The sequence below is a fragment of the Jaculus jaculus genome, chromosome 19 (assembly GCF_020740685.1).
Source record: "Jaculus jaculus isolate mJacJac1 chromosome 19, mJacJac1.mat.Y.cur, whole genome shotgun sequence".
NCBI classification, from domain to species: domain Eukaryota; kingdom Metazoa; phylum Chordata; class Mammalia; order Rodentia; family Dipodidae; genus Jaculus; species Jaculus jaculus.
Window position 1 is genome coordinate 58,439,022 of NC_059120.1, and position 21,922 is coordinate 58,460,943.

Genomic DNA, 21,922 nt, shown 5'->3' on the forward strand with positions numbered 1-21,922 from the left:
ATGTCAGACCTCTAGTAACTAATTTGTAATCTACTCGAAATGGCCTTCCTGTGAAACAATTCTAAGCACTAGCCTGAGATACAGGTTGTATTAGGATAGCCTCAACTCATCAGAACAAACCAACTGTTTTCCTACAGTCAGAGGTACTTGAAGAGCACATAAAGGTTAGGGGAGGAAGCGGTCAGCCCAGAGGCTGTGTGTGCAGTCCAACGCATGAGTCCAACAGCTTCTCAGCTGTGACCATTGTTTTCAGACAAGCATTGGAATCATCTGGATGCTTTACAAGTGCTGATGCCCCCCTAAATCATTCCTGGAGTCTGAATTCTCTGGAGTGTAGGTAAGGTGTAGGGATATTAAGCAAGTACTTAGAGCTGGCCCAGGTCCAGCCAAGGGGAGAGCCCCCGACCCTTATTCTGCACATAGGTTCTCTGTCCCCTCTGGCTTCCCACATGACAGGAGCTCTTTGAACCTTTTTCCCCCATGGTTTTCCCAGGCCCTCCACATGGGATTTCTAGCCACGTGGGTACCTTTCCTTGGCTCTGTACTTCCCTAAATAATTTATTTTTTACTTTTTAAAGCACTGCAGGTCTTTGGAGATGGCTCAGCAGTTAAGGTGCTTACTTGCAAAGCCTAACTACCTACCTGGGTTAGATTCTCCAGTACCCAAGCAAAGCCAGATGCATATAAGGTGGTGCACGTATCAAGTTTTCTTTGCAGTGTCTAGAGGCCCTGGCACACCCATTCGTTCTCCTTGCAAATAAAAAGTGTGTGGAGCCAGGAGTGGTGGCACATCCCTTTAATCCTAGCACTCAGGAGGCAGAGGGAGAAGGATCGCCATGAGTTCAAGGCCACCCAGAGATTACATAGTGAATTCCAGGTCAGCCTGGACTACAGGAAGACGTGAGACCCTACCTTGGAAAAAAAAAAGGTGTTTTGTACCCGTGGCACTCATTTGCAGTGGCAGGTGACTACTTCACATGCACAAGTAAATTAAATGTATTTAGGGCTGGAGGGATTGCTCAGCGGTTAAGGTACTTGCCTGAAATGCCTAACAACCTGGGTTCAATTTCCCAGTACCCACGTAAAGTGGTGCATGTGTCTGGCGTTTGTTTGAGGTTGCTAGGAGGCTCTGGCATGCCCATTCTTTCTCTCTACCTGCCTCTTTCTTCCTCTCAAATAACATTTAAAAAAATTTTTATATATATATATATATATATATATATATATATATATATATATACACACACACACACATTTTAACAAGCTCAAGAACTCATTAATAAAGGCCCATCAGAATAGTTGGCTTTGGGAGGGAGTTCAGTTTGCATCTTTCTTGGGGCTGGTGAGATGACTCAGTGGGTAAGATCACTTGCAAACCTGAGGACCTGAATTCCATTCCCAGCACCCGTGTAGAAAGCTGCACAAGGCATGCAAACCTACGACCCCATCACTTAGGGTGGGCAGAGAGAGAGATTCAAGAGGCTTACGGGTCAGCCAGCTTAACAGAAAACAGCTCCAGGCTCAGGAGAGATTCTGCCTCAGGGAAATACAGTGGAACAATGACAAGAGGTTACTTGTATCCTTCGGCTTCAATGTGTGCACAGGCGCACATGTATATGCCACATGTACACTGAAAAATATTTAAAACCTTTATTACAATAAAGATACACACGATACATTAGACAATATACTATTAGGAAAGTGGGGGCTTGGGGGTTGTTTTTCGAGGCAGAGTCTTGCTGTAGCCCACGCTGACCTGGATCGCTATGTAGTCCAGGGGGCCTCCAACGCAGCGATCCTCCTACCTCTGCCTCCAGTGCTGGGGCCCTGCCGGTAGCTTCATAACAGAGGGACAAACTCACATTCACGACTTACTACTTAAGCCTGGTCCTATCATTTATTCACTGTAGTTTTTTGTTTTTCGAGGTAGGGTCTCTATGTAGTCTCAGGGTGGCCTCAAACAGACGGCGATCCTCCTACCTCTGCCTCTAAAGTGCTGGGATTAAAGACGTGTGCCAGCACTGTAGTATTTTATGGTGTGTGGTGTCCCTCCCACTTTCTGGACCAGTTCCTCGGGTGGAAACTCGGAACGTTACTTTCAAAAGGCTTTTTAAAATTATTTATTCATTTGAGAGAAAGAAACAGAATGGGCGCACCTGGGCCTCTCGCCGCTGCAAATGAACTCCAGACGCATGCATCTGGCTTACCATGGGTACTGCGGAATCGAACCTGGGCCCTTTGGGTGCAGGTAAGCGCCTTAACCTCTCAGCCATCCCTCCAGCCCGAGAAGTGATGTTCCAACTGAGATCTTGGTAGCCCAAGAGCCTCCTTCCAGCTTCCTTCGGCCACGATCCCGGCTGGGCGCGGACACGCAGGCGACGAGGGAATGGGGCGGGAAACAGCCCCCGCGCCGTTGTCTAGAATCAAGCACGGCTAATGCAAGGAGCGCGCGCGCGCACGCGGGAGTCTGCACGTGGACGGGTTAGCCGAGCCTCCGGGCACTTGGGCCTAGAGGAGGCAGCGCCTCCAGGGGAGGCCCCGCTTGTGTCCGGAGCCGCCGAAGCCCCACCCCTGATGAATGCACGTACGCCCGCCCCTCACGCTTCCGGAGGCGGGGCATTCGCGTGGTGTGACCAATACCAGCGCAGCATAACTCCCGCCTGCCCGTCAAGCCCCATAAGCGACAGTCGGCTAAGCCAATGAAATCGTACAGACGAGTGTACGCGACCATCCAAGTAGCCAATCAACGCTAGGGAGGCAGGACTTTGAGTACGGAAGCTGTGCGAGGACACGAGCTAAAGGAACTGAAAGACTCGGTTGAAAGGGGGCATCTAGGTATGTGAGGATCTGGAAAGAAGTCAGTGGCCTGAAGCTTGGTGGGAAAAAAGAGATTCTGGGCTAAGACAGCGTGCAGAAGGGGACTGGCTTTGGGCCGGTGGTGGTGAAGAGAGAACACATTTAAAGGGGGCGAGACCCAGAATAAGATAGACATTTAAAGGGACAGGTGCGCAGAAGAGACATTTAAAGGTGCAGATGCTCTACCTAGAGCAAACTCGAGAGACCGGCTCAGCAAACAGAAGACTTGTGAAATAGCAGGTTCCGGGAGAGCGGAACACTCTAAAGCCTCTGGACCAAGACGTTCGTAAGAGTGCGGGGTTTGAGAACACGATGATTAAAGGTCGGGAATAAAAAGGAGTCGTTTTTCAAGGGTGTGGCTAGAGAAGACGGAGAGCCTGGCCCTGAGTCGGGGCCGTACGCTCCCGTCATCGTCCATTGTCCTCTCTGGCTCCTCCAGGTTCCCTCGGATTCTGTTCTCAGGTTATGGCCCCCAGTGCCCTGTAGACCTGGCGGTCCCTCAGTGCTTGCGGCCCCTATTTGGGGGTCTTGGAGGCTGCTGGAGGAACTTTCAGAGAATCAAAGAAGGCAGGACCATGGCATCTAAGGCCTCTGAACTCCCCTCCGGGCGCAGCGTGACGGCAGGCATCATCATTGTCGGAGATGAGATCCTCAAGGTGTGTCTGGGACAAGAGAGGAGGGCCTGGCGTTCTCCTGTCGTCGAGGCTCCCTCCCTCCTTTTGGTCGTTCCCCGAAGGCGAACCAGGGTGGCGGACCCCTTGCTTGTTCCCAGGAAAAGTGACCCCTCTCTCTTGCATGAAGTGTGTTGAAACATTTCCAACAAAGTCCCTGCAACTTGCCAAGCAGTATGATTTTTTTTTGGGGGGGGGAGGCAGAGGGGGCTGCACCACCCTGACAGGGAGGAAGTCCAGCGAGTAGAGGAGATCCAGGTGCATGTATTACCTGTGTAACGTTCTATTTAGCCTATTTGAAAATGATCCAAGGCACTCAGCAGCGTGGTAAGCGAGCTAGAAGGAAGGTACTATTTTGAACCATCAGGGTTGTTACTAGAGAACGTGGCAGGCATTGGGTTTGTAACAATAACACTAACCCCTATTTTTTTTTAGTGTTTCCTGAAGTCTGATAGTGTGCTTATTATTATCACACATGTAATTTTATTTATAAATCCTCACAATCCCATGAATTACTTATTAGAAAACTTGGTTATAAATCTCAATAGATTATGAAGTAGAGCCTCAGAAAGGTTAAGAAACTTGCCCAAGGTTGCAAGCCCAGGCAGTGGTGGAGATGGAATTCCAGCCTGTTTTCCCCTTATTCTCGAGCACAAACTCTTTTTTTTTTTAATTTTTAAATTTTTATTAATATTTTCCATGATTATAAAAAAAGTCCCATGGTAATTCCCTCCCTTCCCACCCCCACACTTTCCCCTTTCAAATTACATTCTCCATCATATTATCTCCCCATTACAATCATTGTACTTACATATATACAATATCAACCTATTAAGTATCCTCCTCCCTTCCTTTCTCTTCCCTTTATGTCTCCTTTTTAACTTACTGGCCTCTGCTACTAAGTATTTTCCTTCTCCCGCAGAAGCCCAATCATCTGTAGCTAGTATCCACATATGAGAGAGAACATGTGGCGCCTGGCTTTCTGGGCCTGGGTTACCTCACTTAGTATAATCCTTTCCAGGTCCATCCATTTTTCTGCAAATTTCATAACTTCATTTTTCTTTACCGCTGAGTAGAACTCCATTGTATAAATGTACCACATCTTCATTATCCACTCATCAGTTGAGGGACATCTAGGCTGGTTCCATTTCCCAACTATTATAAATTGAGCAGCAATGAACATGGTAGAACACGTACTTCTAAGGAAATGAGATGAGTCCTTTGGATATATGCCTAGGAGTGCTATAGCTGGGTCATGTGGTAGATCAATCTTTAGCTGTTTTAGGAACCTCCACACTGTTTTCCACAATGTCGAGCACAAACTCTTTATAGAGAAGCAGGTGACGAGGCTGGAAAGAAGAGTACACAACACAGCCAGCCTTAAGTGCTTGCAAAAGGATTTGAACTTTATTCTGCATGCAACTGGAAACAACAGATGTCTTTGAGCCCAGGAGTGATGCAATCATCACAGTGACATCATTAGAAAGGTTACTCAGAAGACACACAGAGCACAGCATGGTGGCCCGAGGCTTGGAGCTGGCCAGGAGGCTGTCACCATTGCCGGGTGAAGGGTGCGGTGAAGGGTGCGGAGGACCTGAGTGGAGAGTTGCGAAGAGAGCAGATGTGGAGAGATTTCAGAAGTAGAGTTGACAAAACGAGAGGCCTCACTGTAGAGCGTGTCTGGGATGCCACTGACCAAAGTGACAATAGCCAGGGCGCAGCAAGGCTTCGCAACAGGAACTTGGAGGCTGGGGAGTGAAACCTGAACTTTTCGAGGTTCTAAGAAAGTAGACTAGCTGGGCGTGGTGGTGCACGCCTTTTATCTCCAGAGGTAGGATCTCTGTGAGCTCAAGGCCAGCCTGGGTCTACAGAGTGAGTTCCATTTCAGCCCAGGCTACCTGAAACTCTACCTCAAAAGAAAAAAGTAAACAAAAGCAGACAAGTCCACAAAGAAATGAATCTATAGATCCAGGTGAGGTGAGGATCCCCTCGCAGTGAAACAGGCCCAAGTTGAATCACTCCATCCCTTACTCCATTCAAGTGTATTTATTATTTTCCCAGTCTCCTGCCCTTCCTAGGGTCCTCAGCAGCCTGAAAGTTGCCCACCACCCCCCCCGCATCCCCAGAGAACACACAACACCCACCCCACATCTAGCAGGTGCACCCATCCCCCAACGCCCCTCATCTCCCAGACTGACGATCTCATCCTTCCTCCAACCTGCAGGGCCACACTCAGGACACCAACACTTACTTTCTGTGCCGGACCCTGCGCTCCCTGGGGGTCCAGGTCTGCCGAGTCTCTGTCATACCTGATGAGGTCGCCACCATTGCAGCCGAGGTGGCCTCTTTCTCCAGCCGCTTCACCCACGTCCTCACGGCTGGGGGCGTCGGCCCCACGCATGACGATGTGACCTTCGAGGCGGTGGCCCGGGCCTTTGGGGAGGAGCTGAAGCCGCACCCGGAGCTGCAAGCAGCCATCAAAGCTCTCGGAGGGGAGGGCTGGGAGAAGATGACGCTGGTGCCCTCCTCCGCCCGCCTGCATTACGGCACCGACCCTCGGACCGGCCGTCCTTTCCGATTCCCGCTGGTCTCGGTCCGCAACGTCTACCTCTTCCCGGGCATTCCCGAGCTGCTGCGGCGCGCGCTGGAGGGGTTGAAGGGGCTCTTCCAAAACACCGGGGTGCAGTTCCACTTGAGGGTGCTGTATGTGGCGGCCCCCGAAGCCTCCATCGCCCCCATACTAGCGGAGGCCCAGGCCCATTTTGGGCGCAGGCTTGGCCTGGGTTCCTACCCTGACTGGGCCAGCAACTACTATAAGGTGAAGGTGACTCTGGACTCCGAGGAGGAAGAGCCCGTGGAGGAGTGCCTGGCCTACCTGAAGGCCCGCCTGCCCCAGGGGTCGCTGGTCCCCTTCCAGCCCAGTGCAGTGGAGCAAGCTAGCGAGGCTGTGTACAGACTCTCTGAGTCAGGTAGGGGTCTCGTGGGGGAGGGGCGGTGTGGGCCAGATCGCTGGTGCCACTCCAGGTCTGGTAAAGCTAAACCAGTAGAGAGCTTCGTGCAGACCCAGCCAAGGGCGGAAGATGCCTTCCAATGATTCACTCATTCTTCCCATAACTAACGAGTACTTCTTCTCGCCAGCACTGTGCCAGGGGTTGGGGTGGGGGATGTGGCTTGGTAGGGCAGGTTTGCCGTGCCCATAGGAACTATAGTTTAATGAGAGGAGGGTCCATGCTAGCCAAGCAGGTGATGGTACATAGGATGTATGACGGGGCCCCCACAAAAGAAGATCAGCTTTGATCTGGGGTCAGAGAAGGCCTTTTTGGCCAAGTGACAAAAGCACAGTGATGAGGCTTGGGTTGGACCAGAGGCTGGGTAAAAGCAGGCAGTATGCGTCAAGGCCTGGAAGGAGGCGGCCCTAGGGCTGCAGAGCCTCTCGCCCTCTGACTCCTGCCCCAGAGGGGTGGACAGAGGCCAAAGGAAGGTGAGGTAAGGCCAGATGGCGGGAGCAGGCACCATAGGACATAGAGGACGGCATGAAGGAATTTGACCTTAATCCTAGGAACGCTGGGAAAATATTGAAGGGTTTAAGCAAGGGCAACATGGCCTCTTTGGCCACTCTGAATACCTATTCGGTGACCTCTTCCCTGCCTGCATGGCAGGGTCTTGCCTGGGGAAGAAGGTAGCAGGCGCCCTACAGACCATTGAGACGGCCCTGGCACGGTACCAGCTCGCCCAGCTCTGCGTGGGCTTCAACGGAGGCAAGGATTGCACTGCCCTGCTGCACCTTGTCCACGCAGCTGTGCAGAGGTGAGCCCACCCCCACCCCCCACAGGTGAGATCCAGAGACACCTGCTCAGAGCAGGACCCCTCCAGTGCCCCATCCCAGAAAGCAAGGAGAAAGGGAGAACACAGCTGGGGTTTGGAGGAGGAGGACATGGGACCTGTCAGCTCCATTCCCCCACCATGTTAATCGAGCATCTGGAGCATGTCTGGTGCTAGGTCCACATGTACAGTCCACCATCCCGGCCACAAGGAAGCTAGGGTTCTGCTGGGGAAGGTTAAAATTGCCACCACACCCCGCTTCACCAGAGATCTCATGTTGCCTGGTGTGGTAGCAGTCCCAGCAAACGGCAGGCTTATGTGGGAAGACTGTCTACCCCCTTAGTGCAGGAGTTCGAGGTCAGCCTGGGCAACAGAGAGACCAATGTCTTTTGTTTTGTTTTTTGTCTTGTCTTGTTTGTTGAGGTAGGGTCTCAATCTAGCTCAGGCTGACCTGGAATTCACTATGTCGCCTCAGACTGGCCTTGAACTCACAGCAGTGATCTTCCTGCCTCTGCCTCTCTGAGTGCTAGGATTAAAGGCGTATGCCAGTAACCCAGCAGACAGAAAAAGAATGGGTATACCAGGGCCTCTAGCCACTGCAAATGAACTCCAGAGGCATGTGCCACCTGTGCACCTGGCTTTACACGGTTAATGGGGAATAGAACTCAGGTCGTTAGGCTTTATGAACAAGTACTTTAACTGCTGGGCCATCTCTCCAGCCCAAGAAACCAATATCTTTGAAACAAAAGTAGAAAAGAAAAAAATCAGCCAGGTATGGTGGTGCACTTCTTTAATCCCAGCACTTAGGAGGGTAAGAGGTAGGAGGATTGCTGTAAGTTTGAGACCAGCCTGGAGCTACAGAGTGAGTGCCAGGTCAGCCTGGGTTAGAACGAGACCCTACAACAACAACAAAAAATATCTAGTAGAAGCCGGGCGTGGTGGTGCATGCCTTTAATCCCAGCACTTGGGAGGCTGAGGTAGGATTGCCATGACTTCAAGGCCAGCCTGGACTACAATGAGACCCTACCTCTAAAAGCCAAAAAAAAAAAAAAAAAGTAGAAACAATGCTCAGGTGGGACATGGTGATGCACACCTTTGATCCCGGCATTTGGGGGGGGGGGTGAGCAGAGGTAGGAGGGTCTCTGTGAATTGGAGGCTACCCTGAGATGACGTAATGAATTCCAGATCAACCCGGGCTAGAGTTAGACCCTACTGCGAAATCTCCCTCCCCTCCCCCCCCAAAAAAAACCACTGTCCAGGTTTGAGTGGTGAGATCAGAATGAGCCAGACCTGGTAATGCACACCTGTAAGTCCAGCAGTCAGGAGACCAAGGCAGGAGGACTGTAAGTTTGAGGCCAGCCAGTATATAACAAGTTCCGAGACAGGTATGTAGCCTAGACTACACACCAAGACCCTGGAGAGAGGAACAAAATGGTGGGGAGAGACCTACTGAGGTGGGCCTTTCAGAAAAGGTGGGGAAGTGGGTTTGGACTTGCTTGTGAACAGGGTGAGGAGGGGGAAGGGGAGGTTGTTGATCCCAGGGGCCAAGGAGAATGGTGAGCCCTTTGGACAATCACATTTGTCCATACTGGCAAACCTTTGGATTCTTCCCCCTTCCCAGGAAATTTCCTGATGTTCCGAAGCCCCTCCAGATCCTGTATATCCGCAGCACCTCTCCTTTCCCAGAGCTGGAACAGTTTCTACAAGACACCGTGAAGAGGTGCCAGGGGCCTGAAGGGTTGGGCTCCGAGAGGGCCTCAGCAGAGCCCGTTCTAACCCCTGCTCCTGTTCTCTCCTTTGCGCAGGTATGATCTGCGGCTGTTAGAAGCTGAGGGTAACATGAAACAGGCCCTGAGCGAGCTGCAAAAGCAGCATCCCCAGCTGGAGGCTGTCCTGATGGGTACCCGCCGGACTGACCCCTACTCCTGTAGCCTCTGCCCTTTCAGTCCCACAGACCCCGGCTGGCCCACGTTCATGCGCATCAACCCGCTGTTGGTAATGGGAAGGGGATTTATTTACTGCTTTGGGTCTCCTGTGCCCTGTTAGCCCTAGCCTCAAGGCGCTTGCCACCTACCAACCCCAGAGGAGGCAGTGCTGTTCATTCTTCCCTCTGACCAGTATGATGGAGCACTACCTCACTGGCAGGGACTGTGCTTTTTTGTTGTTGTTGTTTATTTGCTTTGTTTTTCGAGGTAGGGTCTCACTGTAGCCCAGGCTGACCTGTGTGGTCTCAGGCTGGCCTCAAACTCACAGCAGGCCTCTCTTACCACAGCCTTCTGAGTGCTGGGATTAAAGGTGTATGCCACCATGCTCGTCGTTAATTAATTAACTATTTATTTATTTATTTGCAAGCTGAGGGGCAGAGAGTGAATGGGTGTGCCAGGGCCTCTAGCCACTGCAAATGAACTCCAGATGCACACACCACCTTGTGCATCTGGCTTTACATGGGTGCTGGGCAATTGAGCCTGGGTCCATAGGCTTTACAGGCAAGCGCCTTAACCAATAAGCCATTTCTCCAACTTGTGGCTTTTTTTTTTTTTTTTAATTCTATGGACAAAACAGTGACTTAAACCTGTGCTGTCCGATATGATAGTAGTCACTGTACTTAAATGATAACCAAAATAAAATACAAGCTGAAGCGGTGGTGCAGGCCTTTAATCTACAACGCTCAGGAGGCAGAGGTAGGAGGACTGTCATGAGTTTGAGGCCACCCTGAGAGTACATAATGAATTCCAGGTCAGCTTGGGCTAGAGTGAGACCTTCCCTTGAAGAACCAATAAATAAGTCAGTTCTTCAAGTCAAGTATGGTAGTACATACCTATAATCCCAGCAGGTAGGAGGCTGAGGTAAGAGGATGAAAAATCCTGAACTACATAGTAAGACTCTTACCTCAAAAAAGCAAGTAGGGGGCTGGAGAGATGGCTCAACAGTTAAGGCAGTTGCCTTCGTAAGGACCCATGTTCGATTCTCCAGATCCATCCCAGGTTAGCCAAACGCACAAAGGTGAGGCATGCACAAGATTGCACATGCCCACTAGGTGGTGCAAGCATCTGGAGTCTGATTTTAGTGGCTGAGGCCCCAGCAGGCCAATTCTTTCTACATATCTCTTGTCTCTCTTAAAAAATAACAGCAGCTGGTAGTGTTCAAGGCAGCTTGGGCTACAGTGAGTTCTAAGTCAGCCTCAGCTAGAGTGAGACCCTGCCTAGTGGCAGGGGGGTGGTGGAAGGAAGGAGAGAAGGGAGGGAGGGAGGGAGAAATAGGAAGAAAAATCTCTTCTTTGGTTGTACCGGCCACATTCCAAGCGGCTGTCGTATTAGATGGCACACGGAGAGAACATTCTCATCACGACAGAAAGTTCCGTCTGACACTGGCTTAGACACCTGGTTCTTCCGGGCGCTGGAGCTTTACAGCACACTGGAAGGGGGCTGGGGAGAGGGGAGGGCCTTCTGTCTAATTTCTTGGCCCACACATAGCAACAAGGCACAGCACAGAACCAGCAAGCAAGCCTTTCCCCGGGGCCCAAGGGACTGGGACAGCCTTGGATGGAGGGGTGGGCAGGAGAGAGGAGCCCCGGTGACTGCATCCATCTCCTAGGACTGGACCTACAGGAACATCTGGGACTTTCTTCGTCAGCTGTTTGTACCATACTGTATCCTGTACGACCAAGGGTAAGGCTGTTGGCGTGGGGGGGGGGGGCACCCGAGGGTGCTTGCATGGGGCGCGCCCACCCACCTGGCTCTTGCCTTCCACGCCGCGGCTCCAGGTACACCTCGCTGGGGAGTCGGGAGAACACCGTGAAGAACCCGGCGCTGAAGTGCCCGAGCCCAGGAGGGCACCCCGCCTACCGTCCCGCCTACCTGCTAGAGAACGAAGACGAGGAGCGGAACTCCCGCACGTGACCGTCCGCACCGGGCGAGGGTTGCGGGCTGGCACGGGGTGCGACCTGTCAATAAACGAGCCTCGCCTGCCACCGCGCCCACTGGTCTGGCCGAGCCTTCCTGCTCCGGGGGTCCGGGGAGGCGGGACTGGGCCAAGTCGGCCAGCTCCGAGCCCACAGGCAGCCAGGAGCGGTGCAGGACAGGCTAGGGAAGAGCCGCGCTGGCTGACTCTCACCATCGGCCTGAGCCAGGGCCCGCTGCAAGGCAGGAGCTGTGCCAGCCTCCCGGAAGGGGGCAGCCAGGCACACGTAGGAGAAGATGACGAGCTGGCCGGGCCCTGGAAGATGAAAGATGGAGTGGCCAGGCTCTCCCTTGTGCTAGCCCCGCCCCCATCCCTGTCCACAGGGCTGACTCAGCCTGCTGCCAGGCCCAGAACCTTCCTTTGCTAGGTCCTGGGGCCTTTGTTACTAGTCATGAGACCTGCGTGGGTGGGGACAGTGGATAAAAGACCCCAAGGGAAGCTTCTACTCCCCTCTTCACAGCTGCTGCCCAGAATGCTGCCCCGAATGCGTCCCCTTGCCCAGGCCTTGCCCTTCTCCCTTGGAGGGGCCCTACGTGACACCGGTCTCCGGGTTCCTGTCTTTAAGATGGGCAGAGGGTGGGAAGGCCTGCTGCGAACTCTGAAGGAAATCGCCTACGTCCTCCTCTGCTGCTGGTGCATCAAGGAACTGCTGGATTAGCGGCGGCGGCAGGAAGCTGCCTCTCCTCATCCCTGGTACCAGCCCGTCACTCAGGTGGGCAGGGCTGGGCACACAGACAAGAGGCACGGTTACAGATTCTATGGCAAATCCCGCCTCTAGGTTCCTCTTGTCTTCTCTAGCCCCGTCCAGATTCCTGGAGTGTGCTGAGCTCAACAAGCGAGGTGTGGATCCTGCCTCAAGCTGTCCCATCTGTCAGACCTGCCCGTCGTGGGGCCTCCATCCCAGCCCTGCCACTGGTGGACCTCTGATGGGCCTGAGCTTGGCCTGCTGGCTAGGACCCCAGTAAGACTGCAGCAGGACCACTTAGCATTCCTCCGGGCTTCACACAGTGAGATGGTTGGTCCTTCCGTGCACTTGTAATGCCAGGAGTGGGCTGGCCCTGAGCTCGCTGACAGTCACCGAACTATATACACAGATAATAAACGGGCCTTGAAGCCACACGTTCTAAATGTCTAAAGGGAAATGAGGAGCGGTCAGCACAGAAAGGCCTTCAGACCCAGAGTGCAGACCAAGGAGGGGAAGGAGCTGTCCGGGTTACAGTGGGGTGCAGAACGGCCAGGTTCCTCCCAACCTGAGTATAGGGAGAGGCCCATCTCGAGTGACGTTTTACTCTATGAGGACAGGGTGTCAGGATGGGGACCCAGAGGGCTCATCCCTTTTCCAAATAGGAGGTGCGGTCTAGGCAGCTCCCTGCCTCTGAGGAGCTAGTCCCCAGCTCAGAGAGGAAGGAGGCCCCACGAGCTGCAAGAACTCCCAACTCTGCCAAGAGTGTTGGTCAGTACGTAGCGTAGCCCTCTGTGATTTCGAGGCTGGCATGGATTTACAGAGTGAGTTCCGGGTGACCCTGGGCTAGAGTGAGATGGCCCTTTCACGGCGCATCTCTGTCAGCACACAAACGACCTGGGTGAGTAGATATAACTCCTCACCACTGCGCTCTGGCACTCCACGTGCTTGCCAGCCACCAACACATGCCGTCCCTGAATCATGCCAGCGTCCCATACACATGCGCATTGGCTTGCTCATACTTTTGCCACAGCCACCACGTTTATGCAGCTGTCCCTGACCACTGCCTGTCCCGGTTACTGCCCAGAAACTCCCTTTCTCTCTCTCTCTTTCTCTCTTTCTCTCTCTCCCTCTCTCTTTTCTTTCTTTTTGTTTGTTTTTTGAGGTCGGGATTCACTGTAGCTGAGGCTGACCTAGAACTCACTCTAGTCTCAGGCTGACCTGGAACTCATGGCAGTCCTCCTACCTCAGGGCTGGGATGAAAGGCAGGCACCTCCGCAGGGCTCCACCTCCCGTTCTCACCTGCACTGAGCTGGAGGTGTTTGATTCGCCTTCGGCCTCCCTCCCTGGAACCTCCTCAGCCTTCAGTTTCCTTTTGTTAGCTCCTCCTTCTCTGGAATAATTTGTCTTTGTTTGAGTTTGGGTGCTGGGGACTGAACCCAGGGCTGATTTGTTTGTTATTGTAAAGATAATAGACACCTAAGTGTTTGGGAAGCTGAGCAAAGATATTCAAGAGTTCAAAACCAACTGGGCGTGGTGGTGCATGCCTTTAATCCTAGCACTTGGAAAGCAGAAATGAGTTCGAGCCACTCTGGGACTACAAAGTGAATTCCTGGCCAGCCTCCTGGGTTACAGGGAGACCCTCCTACTTAAAAAAAAAAAAAAGAATTCAAAGCCTCAAAACCAGCCTGGGGTTACATAGGGAGACCCTGTGTCATAAAACCAAAAATAGAGCTAGAGATTATAGCTCCGTGGTAAATGCTTGTCCACTATGTTTAAGGCCCTCTGTTTCTTAGCACCAGTAGGAAAAAAAGAAAAAGATTATATATGCCTGGAGTAAAGAATTCAAAGAAGCCAGTGCTGGGGAGGCAGAGGTAGGAGGATCACTTGAGTTTCGAGGCCAGCCTGAGATTACTAGTGAATTCCAGGTCAAGTCTGGGCCAGAGGGAGAGACCTTACCTGGGGTGGGTGGAGAAGAATTCGAAGAGCACGGGACGTGATGACTCATGCTTATGATCCTGGCATGGAGAGAGAGAGAGAGAGAGAGAGAGTGTGTGTGTGTGTGTGTGTGTGTGTGTGTGTGTGCGCGCGCGCGCGCGCGCGCGCGCGTGCGCTGTGGTGCATCAGAGGTCGGAGAACAATCTGAGAACAATCTCGCACGTTCCTCCTCCCGTGTTTGAGGCGGGGTCTCTCGTCCGCCACTGCAAAGGCCAGGATTCTCCTGTCACCGCCTCCAATCTTGCTGCAGGACACCGGCTTCATGTGGGTGCCCTCTATCCACTGAGGCATCTTCCCGCCTCCATGTTGGTTTCTGTGGGTTTTTTTTTTTTTTTTTTTTTTGACTCACTTTAGACCAGGCTGACCAGGAACTCACTTGGTAGAAGCTACCGGCAAACTCACAGAGATCCTCCTATCCTACTTCTGCCCCGAGTGCCGGGATTAAAGGCTTGCACCACCAGGCCAGCTCCATTTTTTTGTTGTTGTTGTTGTTTTGTTTTTGTTTTTTGAAGTAGGGTTTCACTGTAGCCCAGACTGAGCTGGAATTCACTATGTGGTCTCAGGGTGGTCTCGAACTCATGGCAATCCTCCTACTTCTGCCTCCCTAGTGCTAGGAGGAAAGGTGTGTACCTACCACCAGGTCCAGCTCCATATTGTCTTTGTTCGTTTTATTTTCAGAAAGGGTCTCACTATGTAGCTCAGCCTTGTTTCAGATTTGCAGATGTAGGTAAAAGCCTCACACCCAGCTCCAGAGTCTCTGTATGTTTATTCTTTGTTTTTAATTTTATTTATTTACTTATTTGACAGAGAAAGAGGAAGATAGAGAATGGGCATTCCAGGGCCTCCAGCCACTGCAAACTAACTCTAGATGCATGCGCCCCCATGTACATGTGGTTAATGTGGGTCCTGGGGAATTGAACCTGGGTCCTTTGGCTTTGCAGGCAAACTAAGCCATCCCTTCAGTCCATCTTTCTTCCTTTTTTTTTTTTTTTTTTTTTTTTTGTGGTTGGGTCTCACTCAAGCCCAGGCTGTTCTGGAATTCACTCTATAGTCTCAGGGTGGCCTCGAACTCACAGAGACCCTCTTACCTCTGCCTCCCGAGTGCTGGGACCACAGGCATGCGCCACCATGCCCAGTCATATGTTTGTTCTAGATGATTGACATGCTCTGTGCCTTGTGTTTCTCCCTTCACATGCTTGGTACAGGACCACAACAAAACATTTAGAGCACGCCCACCTTTCTTATTTCTTGTTATTATTTGTATATATGTGTGCACATATGTGTGTGTTTGTGTGGGCGCATGTGGAGACCAGAGGCCAAACTCAGGTGCCATTCTGTTTGTTTTTGTCTTAATATTTTAATTTAATTATAAGAGAGAATGGGCACGCCAGGGCCTCCAGCCACTGCAGACAAACTCCAGACATGTGCACCACCATGTATATCTGGCAAACCTGGGACCTGGGGAATTGAACCTCAGTCCTTAGGCTTCACAGGCAGGCATCTTAACCACTAAGTCATTTTCTCCAGCCCCTGTTGTTTTTTGTTTGGTTGGTTGGCTGGTTTTTGTTTTTCGAGGTAGGTTGACCTGGAATTCATTATGTAGCCCCAGGTTGGTCTTGAACTCACTCTGCCTCCCAGGTGCTGGGATTAAAGGTGTGTGCCACCATGCCCAGCACCCCCCCCCCCTTTTTTTTTTCTAAAAAAGAAAAAAAGGCCTACTCAGTACCCTGCAAAGAAAACAACTGGCATGAGTCATTAGTAACAGAACTGCCTGCTGCCCATCTTTTTAAAAATATTTTTTTGTTAGCTGAGTTTGGTAGTGCATGCCTTTAATCCCAGCACTTGGAAAGCACAGGTAGGATGATTGCCGTGAGTTCGAGGCCATCCTGAGACTACGTACGTAGTGAATTCCAGGTTAGTCTGGGCTAGAGTGAGACCCTACCTGGAAAAAAACAACAAAACATATTATTTATTTATTTATTTGCAAACAGACAGAAGAGAGACAGACAGAATGGCCAGGGCCTCCAGCCACTGCAAATGAATTCCCAATATATTGTGCCATTTTGTTATCTGGCTTTATGTGGGTACTGGGGAGTCAAACCTGGGTTGTCAGGCTTTACAAACAAGTGCCTTCAGCCACAACCACCTCTCCAGCATGCCCCCCGCCCACTGTTTCTTATCCCTGGGAAATCAGTGCCTTTTTTTTGTTGTTGTTTACTTCAGTTTTGAGACAGGGTCTCACTATATATCCAAAGCTGGCCTCAGACTCATGGTAATCCTTCTGCCTCAGCCTCCGAAGTGCTGGAACAGCTGGCATGTATCATGGGACCTGCTCTGCGTCCCTCTTTTAACATGTAGACCATGTGGGTTCCCTCACTTTCCCCTGCCCAAGGGCAAGGTGTGACCCTGAGTAGGAAGTGTAATGACAGTTTTGTTTTGTTTTGTTTTTTCGAGGTAGGGTCTCGATCTAGCTCAAGCTGTCTTGGAGTTCACTACGTACTCTTGGGGTGGCTTTGAACTCGCAGGGATCCTTCTACCTCTGCATCCCAAGTGCTGAGATTAAAGGCACATGTCACCACACCCGGGTATTTTATTTATTTGGCCATTTATTTATTTGAGAGGGAGGGAGGGAGGCACGACAGGACCTCTAGCCATTGAAAATGAACTCCAGAAGCGTGTGTCGCCTTGTGCAGCTGATGGAGGTTTCAGCATCCCACTGAGCCTGGCGCTCCCTGGCCTCCCGGCTGTGCCTGCCTGACTAGCTGTGACTTTTCCCTGCTTCAGCCCCAGCCTGCTGCCTCTTTGCCTTTCTTAGGCTCCACATTCAGCTAAGCGGTGCCTGGAGACAGATCCTCTAGTCTGAGGTCTGGACACAAGGGCCTTCGCCATGGAAGGGAATGGCCTGGCAAAGACACAGAGAGGAAGTGGTGGGTAGGGGAAGCCAGAGTCCAGGGCTGTGGGCTGTGGTGATGCACAGCTGGAAGGGAAAAGGGAGTCGAGGTTGTCAGAGGCCCAAGATCAGCTGCAAGAAGAGCCTTGATAGTGGAAAAGATGGGGAGTGTAACATGAACGCATACTATTCAAGAAAACACTTATCTACTATAACGTTTTCACCCTCATGAAAGTCAACTTCAAGTGGGGCACCAGGGCGCATGCCTGTAATCTAGCATTTGCAAGGATGAGGCAGGAGAATTGCTTGAAGTTTCGGGCTACACAGTGATTCTGTTTTAAAACACAAACTCCATATTTCTTTTTAAGTGCAATTAAAAGGCTGGAGAGATGGCTAAGTAGTTAAGGCATTTGCCTGCGAACCCTAAAAACCCAGGTTTGATTCCCAAGGACCCAAGTAAATCTGATGCACAAGGTGGGGTACATATCTGGAGTTTGTTTGCAGCAGCGAGGGGCCCTGGCACACCCATTCTCTTTCTCTCTCTCAAATAAATAAATGGAGAAAAACAATATACAAACAAAAGAACAAAAGCAAGCAAGATGAAAGTCTATTATGCATGCCTTTAATCCTGGCACTTGGGAGATAGAGGTAGGAGGATCGCTGAGAGTTCCAGGACACCCTGAGACTACTTAGTGAATTCCAGGTCAGCCTGAACTAGAGCGAGACCTTGCCTCTAAAAAACAAAAAGCAAAACAAAAAAAAAAAGTCCATTATATCCTATGGATGCAAAGGAACAGGCCCAGAAGTGATTCATTATAAGGTCACAGAACAACACTGCATTCAGTAAACCCAGATTTTTCAGAGCTCAAATTTAGGGCTAGCTAGACTGGTGGCACACATGCATTAGTCTGAGGTACTCTGGAGCTCTGGAGCCTGACCCGGGAAGATTACTGGATACCAAAAGCTGGAGACTAGCTTGGTCAACATAGTAAGATCCTCGTCTCAAAAAAAAAAAAAAAAAAAAAAATCAAGCCAGGTGTTGCGGTGTACGCCTTTAATCCCAGCACTCCAGAGCCAGAGGTAGGAGGATCGCCATAAATTCCAGACTACCCAGAAACTACATAGTGAATTCCCAGGTCTGTCGGAGCTGGAGCACAGACGGCCAATTCAATTGACATTTATTCCCCTATCCACACAGAGAAGTCCTGCCCCCCTCCCCCCATTTCTCAGTGGTTCTCAGAGTCTATCAGGGCATGGTGGAGCACGCCTTTAATCCCAGTAGGAGTCAGGGGCAGGAGGAATGCTGTGAGTTCAAGGCCAGCCTGAGAGCTCCATAGTGTCTTCCAGGTCAGCCTGGGCTAGATAGAGCAAGACCCTACCTTGAAAAACCAGATCCCAGAGTCTTTGCCATGCTCAGAACTTGTCCATTCGCATGTCCAGCCTTTGGGTGTCTATCTTCCCAAATCTCGGGGGTCTTTCCTCCCATCCAAGGCCTGACCTTCAAAGCTGCGACGCTATGACCCCCTCACCAGGGTGGGTTTGACCACGCCGACGCCCTGCGCCCCCTGGTGGTGCCGGGTGGGAGTACGGCTGCGGTTTTTTTTGTGCTTGTGTGTGTTTGGTGGTTTTTTTTTTTCTTGGTCTGGGACGTGGAGTTTTGGAAAATGTTTCCCCGGAGCTTCCTGCAGCTAAATTTACCTCCCCGGACCCCGGCGTGGGGTGGAAGGCTGCGGGGGGCGGGGGCACGCCGAGATCCCGGCGGCGATTAGCGCGGCGCAGAAGCGGGCTCCCGCCGAGAGGCGCGGAGTTATAAATAGCAGCGCCCGCAGGTGTGGGCGGGGCCGGCGGGAGGGGAGCCCCGGGAGGGGGTGTCGGGTTGAGGGGCGACGGCGGCCGCGGCCCTTCAGGTGGCTTGGGCGGTCGCGGTGGGGCTCCGGGGGGCTGCGGTCGGAGCGCCCCCAGCGGTTTCCTGGGCGGCGGGTTTCTCGAGGAAGGCGGAGGCAGCCGCGGCAAGAGGGGGCTCGGGAGTGGGGTGGGGACCAGGTGGGCGCTCGGTTGTCAACTCAACCCCCCCCGACACACCTCCACGTTCCCAGACGGGGCCCTGAACCCCCGGCACAGCACAGCCCCCCCCCCCCCCGAGCCGACTTCTTTCTCCCCCAGGCACTCCAAGCATCCGACTTCTCCCCAACAGCCACCTTTCCGGCGCACATTGGCACCTGGTCACCACCACCCCGAGTGGCCGCTGTCCCCAGCCCCAGGTACACTGTCCCCTCCAAGCTGGACTTTTCTCTGGACAAGCTCCTCACTCTTGGGGGGGGGACGATATTTACCCACTTAACTACTTTCCAAAAGCAATTAAAATTCTCGATGATCTCCTGAAGATTCAGGTCTGAGCGTGTGGATCTAAGGGGCAGCCCCCCCCATGCCCAGGAGGCCCCTGCAAACCTCACTCGTGCCCTCCAGCTCCCGGGCTCCGTGGAACGGGGCGCCCCCCTACCCCGTAAGCGTTTCCCCACCGCCGGCGGTTTGGCACCGCTGCGGCCCATAGTTTGGGGCTAGCGGGTATTTCAAGCCCAAGTCCCCCCTCCAAAAAAATAAATAAACACAAAAAAGAGCTAATGTGCACCACAAGAAGAGAGAGAGAAACGTGGGAGATGGCCACTGAGGAGCTAACAGTAGGTTCCAGAACTGCTGGCACCGAGGTGGGTGGGCACTGGGTGGTGTCCAACCAGACGCCACCGCTGCGCGCGCGACCCCGGGGGCAGGGGGTGGCGGGACGAGCAAGGCCTCGGGCCCAGGGTTCCCGGGAGCTGGAGAGAAGGTGCTTTCCCTCTGACAGCCTGGGGAGGGCAGGCCACTTTCTTGCCCCCCTCCGCCCCCAGCCCTAGGCCTTGTACCCTCCTCCCGGGAGCTGCGGTCTTTCCATTTCACTCATGCATCAGCCACTGTCGCCCTGCCCCTGGCACGGCCCTTCCCCGGGCTAGCGCGACCCCCTTCACAGAAGGAAGGGGAAAAAACCTCGGTTTCGAGACCAACCCCGCTCCGGACCCTTTGGACCAGAATTCAGTCCACCAGGGATGAGAAGAAAAACCGGAGCAGTGACCAGCTTAGGGACTCAAGGGGGTCAGAGGAACTATAGGAAAACCCGGAGCAGATTACTCGAGTCGGAGCGCCCCGTGCCTACTGCTAACCCCGCTTCCCCATAACCTCCCCCCCTTTAATTCTCCAGTGAGATAATGTCTGGGGTGGGGGGCTGTTTGGTTTGGCCTGGGCCCTTAGGGGCGCCTCACACTTTCCGCCCCTGGCTGGGGCACAGGGCAGCGGCCCCGAGGCTGAGTCACGGCCGGGGGGAGAGCAGAGAGAGTGGAGAGGAGAGGACCTGGCTCCGCCCCTCCCCCTGCGCTGGGATCCCGGGTCAGCCGGGGTGAGGGCCAGGGCCCCCCAGGCCCCGCCCATTGTGGTCCAACAGGTTGAGCTGGTGTCCTGCGGAGCCACCTGCTGGAAAGGGAGGGAGGCCCCCTGCGGAGGGGGGGAGAGGAGAGAGAGAGAGCGCGCGCGAGTCCGACCCGGTTCGGCCTGGCCGCCTGCTGCGAAGCCGAACCTGGCCCGAAGGATCCGGATTTGATTCCATTGGACACTAGTAGGAGGGGCCCTTTGGGGTACCTTAGCACCGCGGGCCCAATTGGAAGCATCCCTCGCAGACTACCTTTTTCAGTTGGCCAGGCACCGAGATAACGCTGACGGTCCACCCAAACCCACGTTATCTATACATCTAAAACACCCGGGCCCCTGTCGCCACCTGGATGTCTGACTTGAATCCGTGTCCAGACAATCCTCATCCTTCGTGGGGCCTCAGTTTCTCCACGAAGGGAATGGGCGGGATGAAGACCAGAGAACTCGAGCCAGAAAGTGAGCAACACCTCCCCCGCCCCCCCGCCCCATCCCCGGGCCCGATCCGGCCCCTCCTCTTCGACAATGCCAAGGCCGCTGCGGGCACCGGCTGGAAGCGCAGAGGCTCCTGGCTCCGGGCACCGTTCCCTTCCCGCGGGGCGCCATCACGCGTGGGGTGGGGACACAGGGTGCCCGCAGCCTCAACTCCCCCGCTCCCTCGGAGGAGGGTGGGGCCTTGGGGGTCGGAGCATGAAGGCCTACTGGCCTCCCTCCTGGGGGGAGCTGACCTGATTAGTCCATTACAGGACCCCCCCCTCCCCACTCTTCAAAATCCTAGGTCCAAATCCCCACGCGCAGCCTATCCCGAGCCTTCCATACCCTTCCCTCTCGAAGGACAGGCTCTGCACAAGCCCCTCTCGAAGGACAGGAAGCCCCCAGGGGGCCTGCTCCATCCCCGGGGCCGCGGCGGACACTGTCGCCTGCCCCCTCCCCTTTAGGTTTCAGGCCAGCCCCTGGCCTCCACCCCCCCCCACCTCCCTGGACGGAGCCTAGGCGGGTCCCACTTGGGATGGGCGGGTGTTGAGGCCAATGGGCGGGCAGGGCGGTGGAGTGCAGGGGGTGGGGCGGGGCGGCAGCAAGAGGGCTGGACCGGGGTCGGAAGGCGGAGCTCCAGTTAAGGTGGACTGGACGAGATAGGGGTGGAAGGGCGAGAGAGGGAAAGGGGAGCGCGGCAGGTGAAGGGAGATAGAAGGAGAGGAGAAGGGAGAGGAGGAGGGTGGGAAAGGCTCCCAGGAGCAAAGAGTGAGGTCTGAGGAAAGGGGACAATAAAAAGAGGCCGGAGAGACCCATCTGCTCCTGCAGGGGGGACAGGCTGGACGAAGGGGTTGAAGTTTATGTCCTTATTGGGCGGAGGGAGGGGGGGCCTGGGGGGAGCGGATGAAAAACCAGGAAGTGACAGAGGGTGTTGCTAAGGGTTGGGGGGGGAGTCTGGGGGGTGGCTGGGGCGGGGGGGGAGGGAGGGGAGGGATGGGGGAAAGCAAGCGGGAGGACAGGTGAGACAGCAGGACAGGTGAGGCGGGCCTTGAGGGGGGGGGCGGGTGGAAGCCAGGTGAATGTACGGCTCCCGGCGGCCCAGGGGGGGCGGGCGAC

General features: G+C 53.6%; 2 protein-coding genes and 2 long non-coding RNA genes across 8 annotated transcripts; 2 read left to right on the top strand and 2 right to left on the bottom strand.

Annotated features, from left to right (window-relative positions):
- Positions 1-1,636: 1,636 nt before the first annotated feature.
- On the bottom strand, positions 1,637-2,554 carry LOC123456087. Its single transcript, XR_006634308.1, has 2 exons — positions 2,208-2,554; positions 1,637-1,837 (listed from the first exon to the last, which is right to left on the bottom strand). It is a non-coding gene; the product is annotated as an uncharacterized LOC123456087 (long non-coding RNA).
- A 229-nt stretch (positions 2,555-2,783) lies between these two features.
- On the top strand, positions 2,784-11,905 carry Flad1 (flavin adenine dinucleotide synthetase 1). 3 transcript variants are annotated; one of them, XM_045138239.1, is made up of 8 exons: positions 2,784-3,178; positions 3,296-3,512; positions 5,752-6,496; positions 7,187-7,334; positions 8,971-9,069; positions 9,155-9,344; positions 10,958-11,017; positions 11,113-11,905. In XM_045138239.1, exons 2-8 carry the CDS (start codon positions 3,432-3,434, stop codon positions 11,674-11,676), a joined length of 1,887 nt encoding a protein of 628 aa, XP_044994174.1. In that variant the 5' UTR covers positions 2,784-3,178; positions 3,296-3,431; the 3' UTR covers positions 11,677-11,905. The 3 variants fall into 3 exon arrangements, with proteins under 3 accessions (XP_044994174.1, XP_044994175.1, XP_004667290.2); XM_045138240.1 differs by having other exon boundaries at positions 2,784-2,835; XM_004667233.2 differs by having other exon boundaries at positions 2,784-3,512; positions 10,944-11,017; positions 11,113-11,324.
- On the bottom strand, positions 10,532-11,522 carry LOC123456011. Its single transcript, XR_006634275.1, has 3 exons — positions 11,207-11,522; positions 11,082-11,122; positions 10,532-10,774 (listed from the first exon to the last, which is right to left on the bottom strand). It is a non-coding gene; the product is annotated as an uncharacterized LOC123456011 (long non-coding RNA).
- On the top strand, positions 11,701-12,408 carry LOC101601061 (lens epithelial protein). Of its 3 annotated transcripts, none has more exons than XM_004667232.2 (2): positions 11,701-12,002; positions 12,088-12,408. In XM_004667232.2, exon 1 carries the CDS (start codon positions 11,701-11,703, stop codon positions 11,965-11,967), a length of 267 nt encoding a protein of 88 aa, XP_004667289.2. In that variant the 3' UTR covers positions 11,968-12,002; positions 12,088-12,408. The 3 variants fall into 3 exon arrangements, 2 of the variants coding, with proteins under 2 accessions (XP_004667289.2, XP_044994178.1); XM_045138243.1 differs by having other exon boundaries at positions 12,108-12,408; XR_006634274.1 differs by having other exon boundaries at positions 11,701-12,021; positions 12,108-12,408.
- Positions 12,409-21,922: the final 9,514 nt, after the last annotated feature.

Coding starts and splice junctions, on each gene's coding strand:
- Flad1 (XM_045138239.1), top strand. CDS start 3,432: ATGGCATCTAAGGCCTCTGAACTCCCCTCCGGGCGCAGCGTGACGGCA. Junction 6,497..7,186: donor GTACAGACTCTCTGAGTCAG/GTAGGGGTCTCG, acceptor CCTGCATGGCAG/GGTCTTGCCTGGGGAAGAAG. Junction 9,345..10,957: donor TGCGCATCAACCCGCTGTTG/GTAATGGGAAGG, acceptor CTGGACCTACAG/GAACATCTGGGACTTTCTTC.
- LOC101601061 (XM_004667232.2), top strand. CDS start 11,701: ATGAGACCTGCGTGGGTGGGGACAGTGGATAAAAGACCCCAAGGGAAG.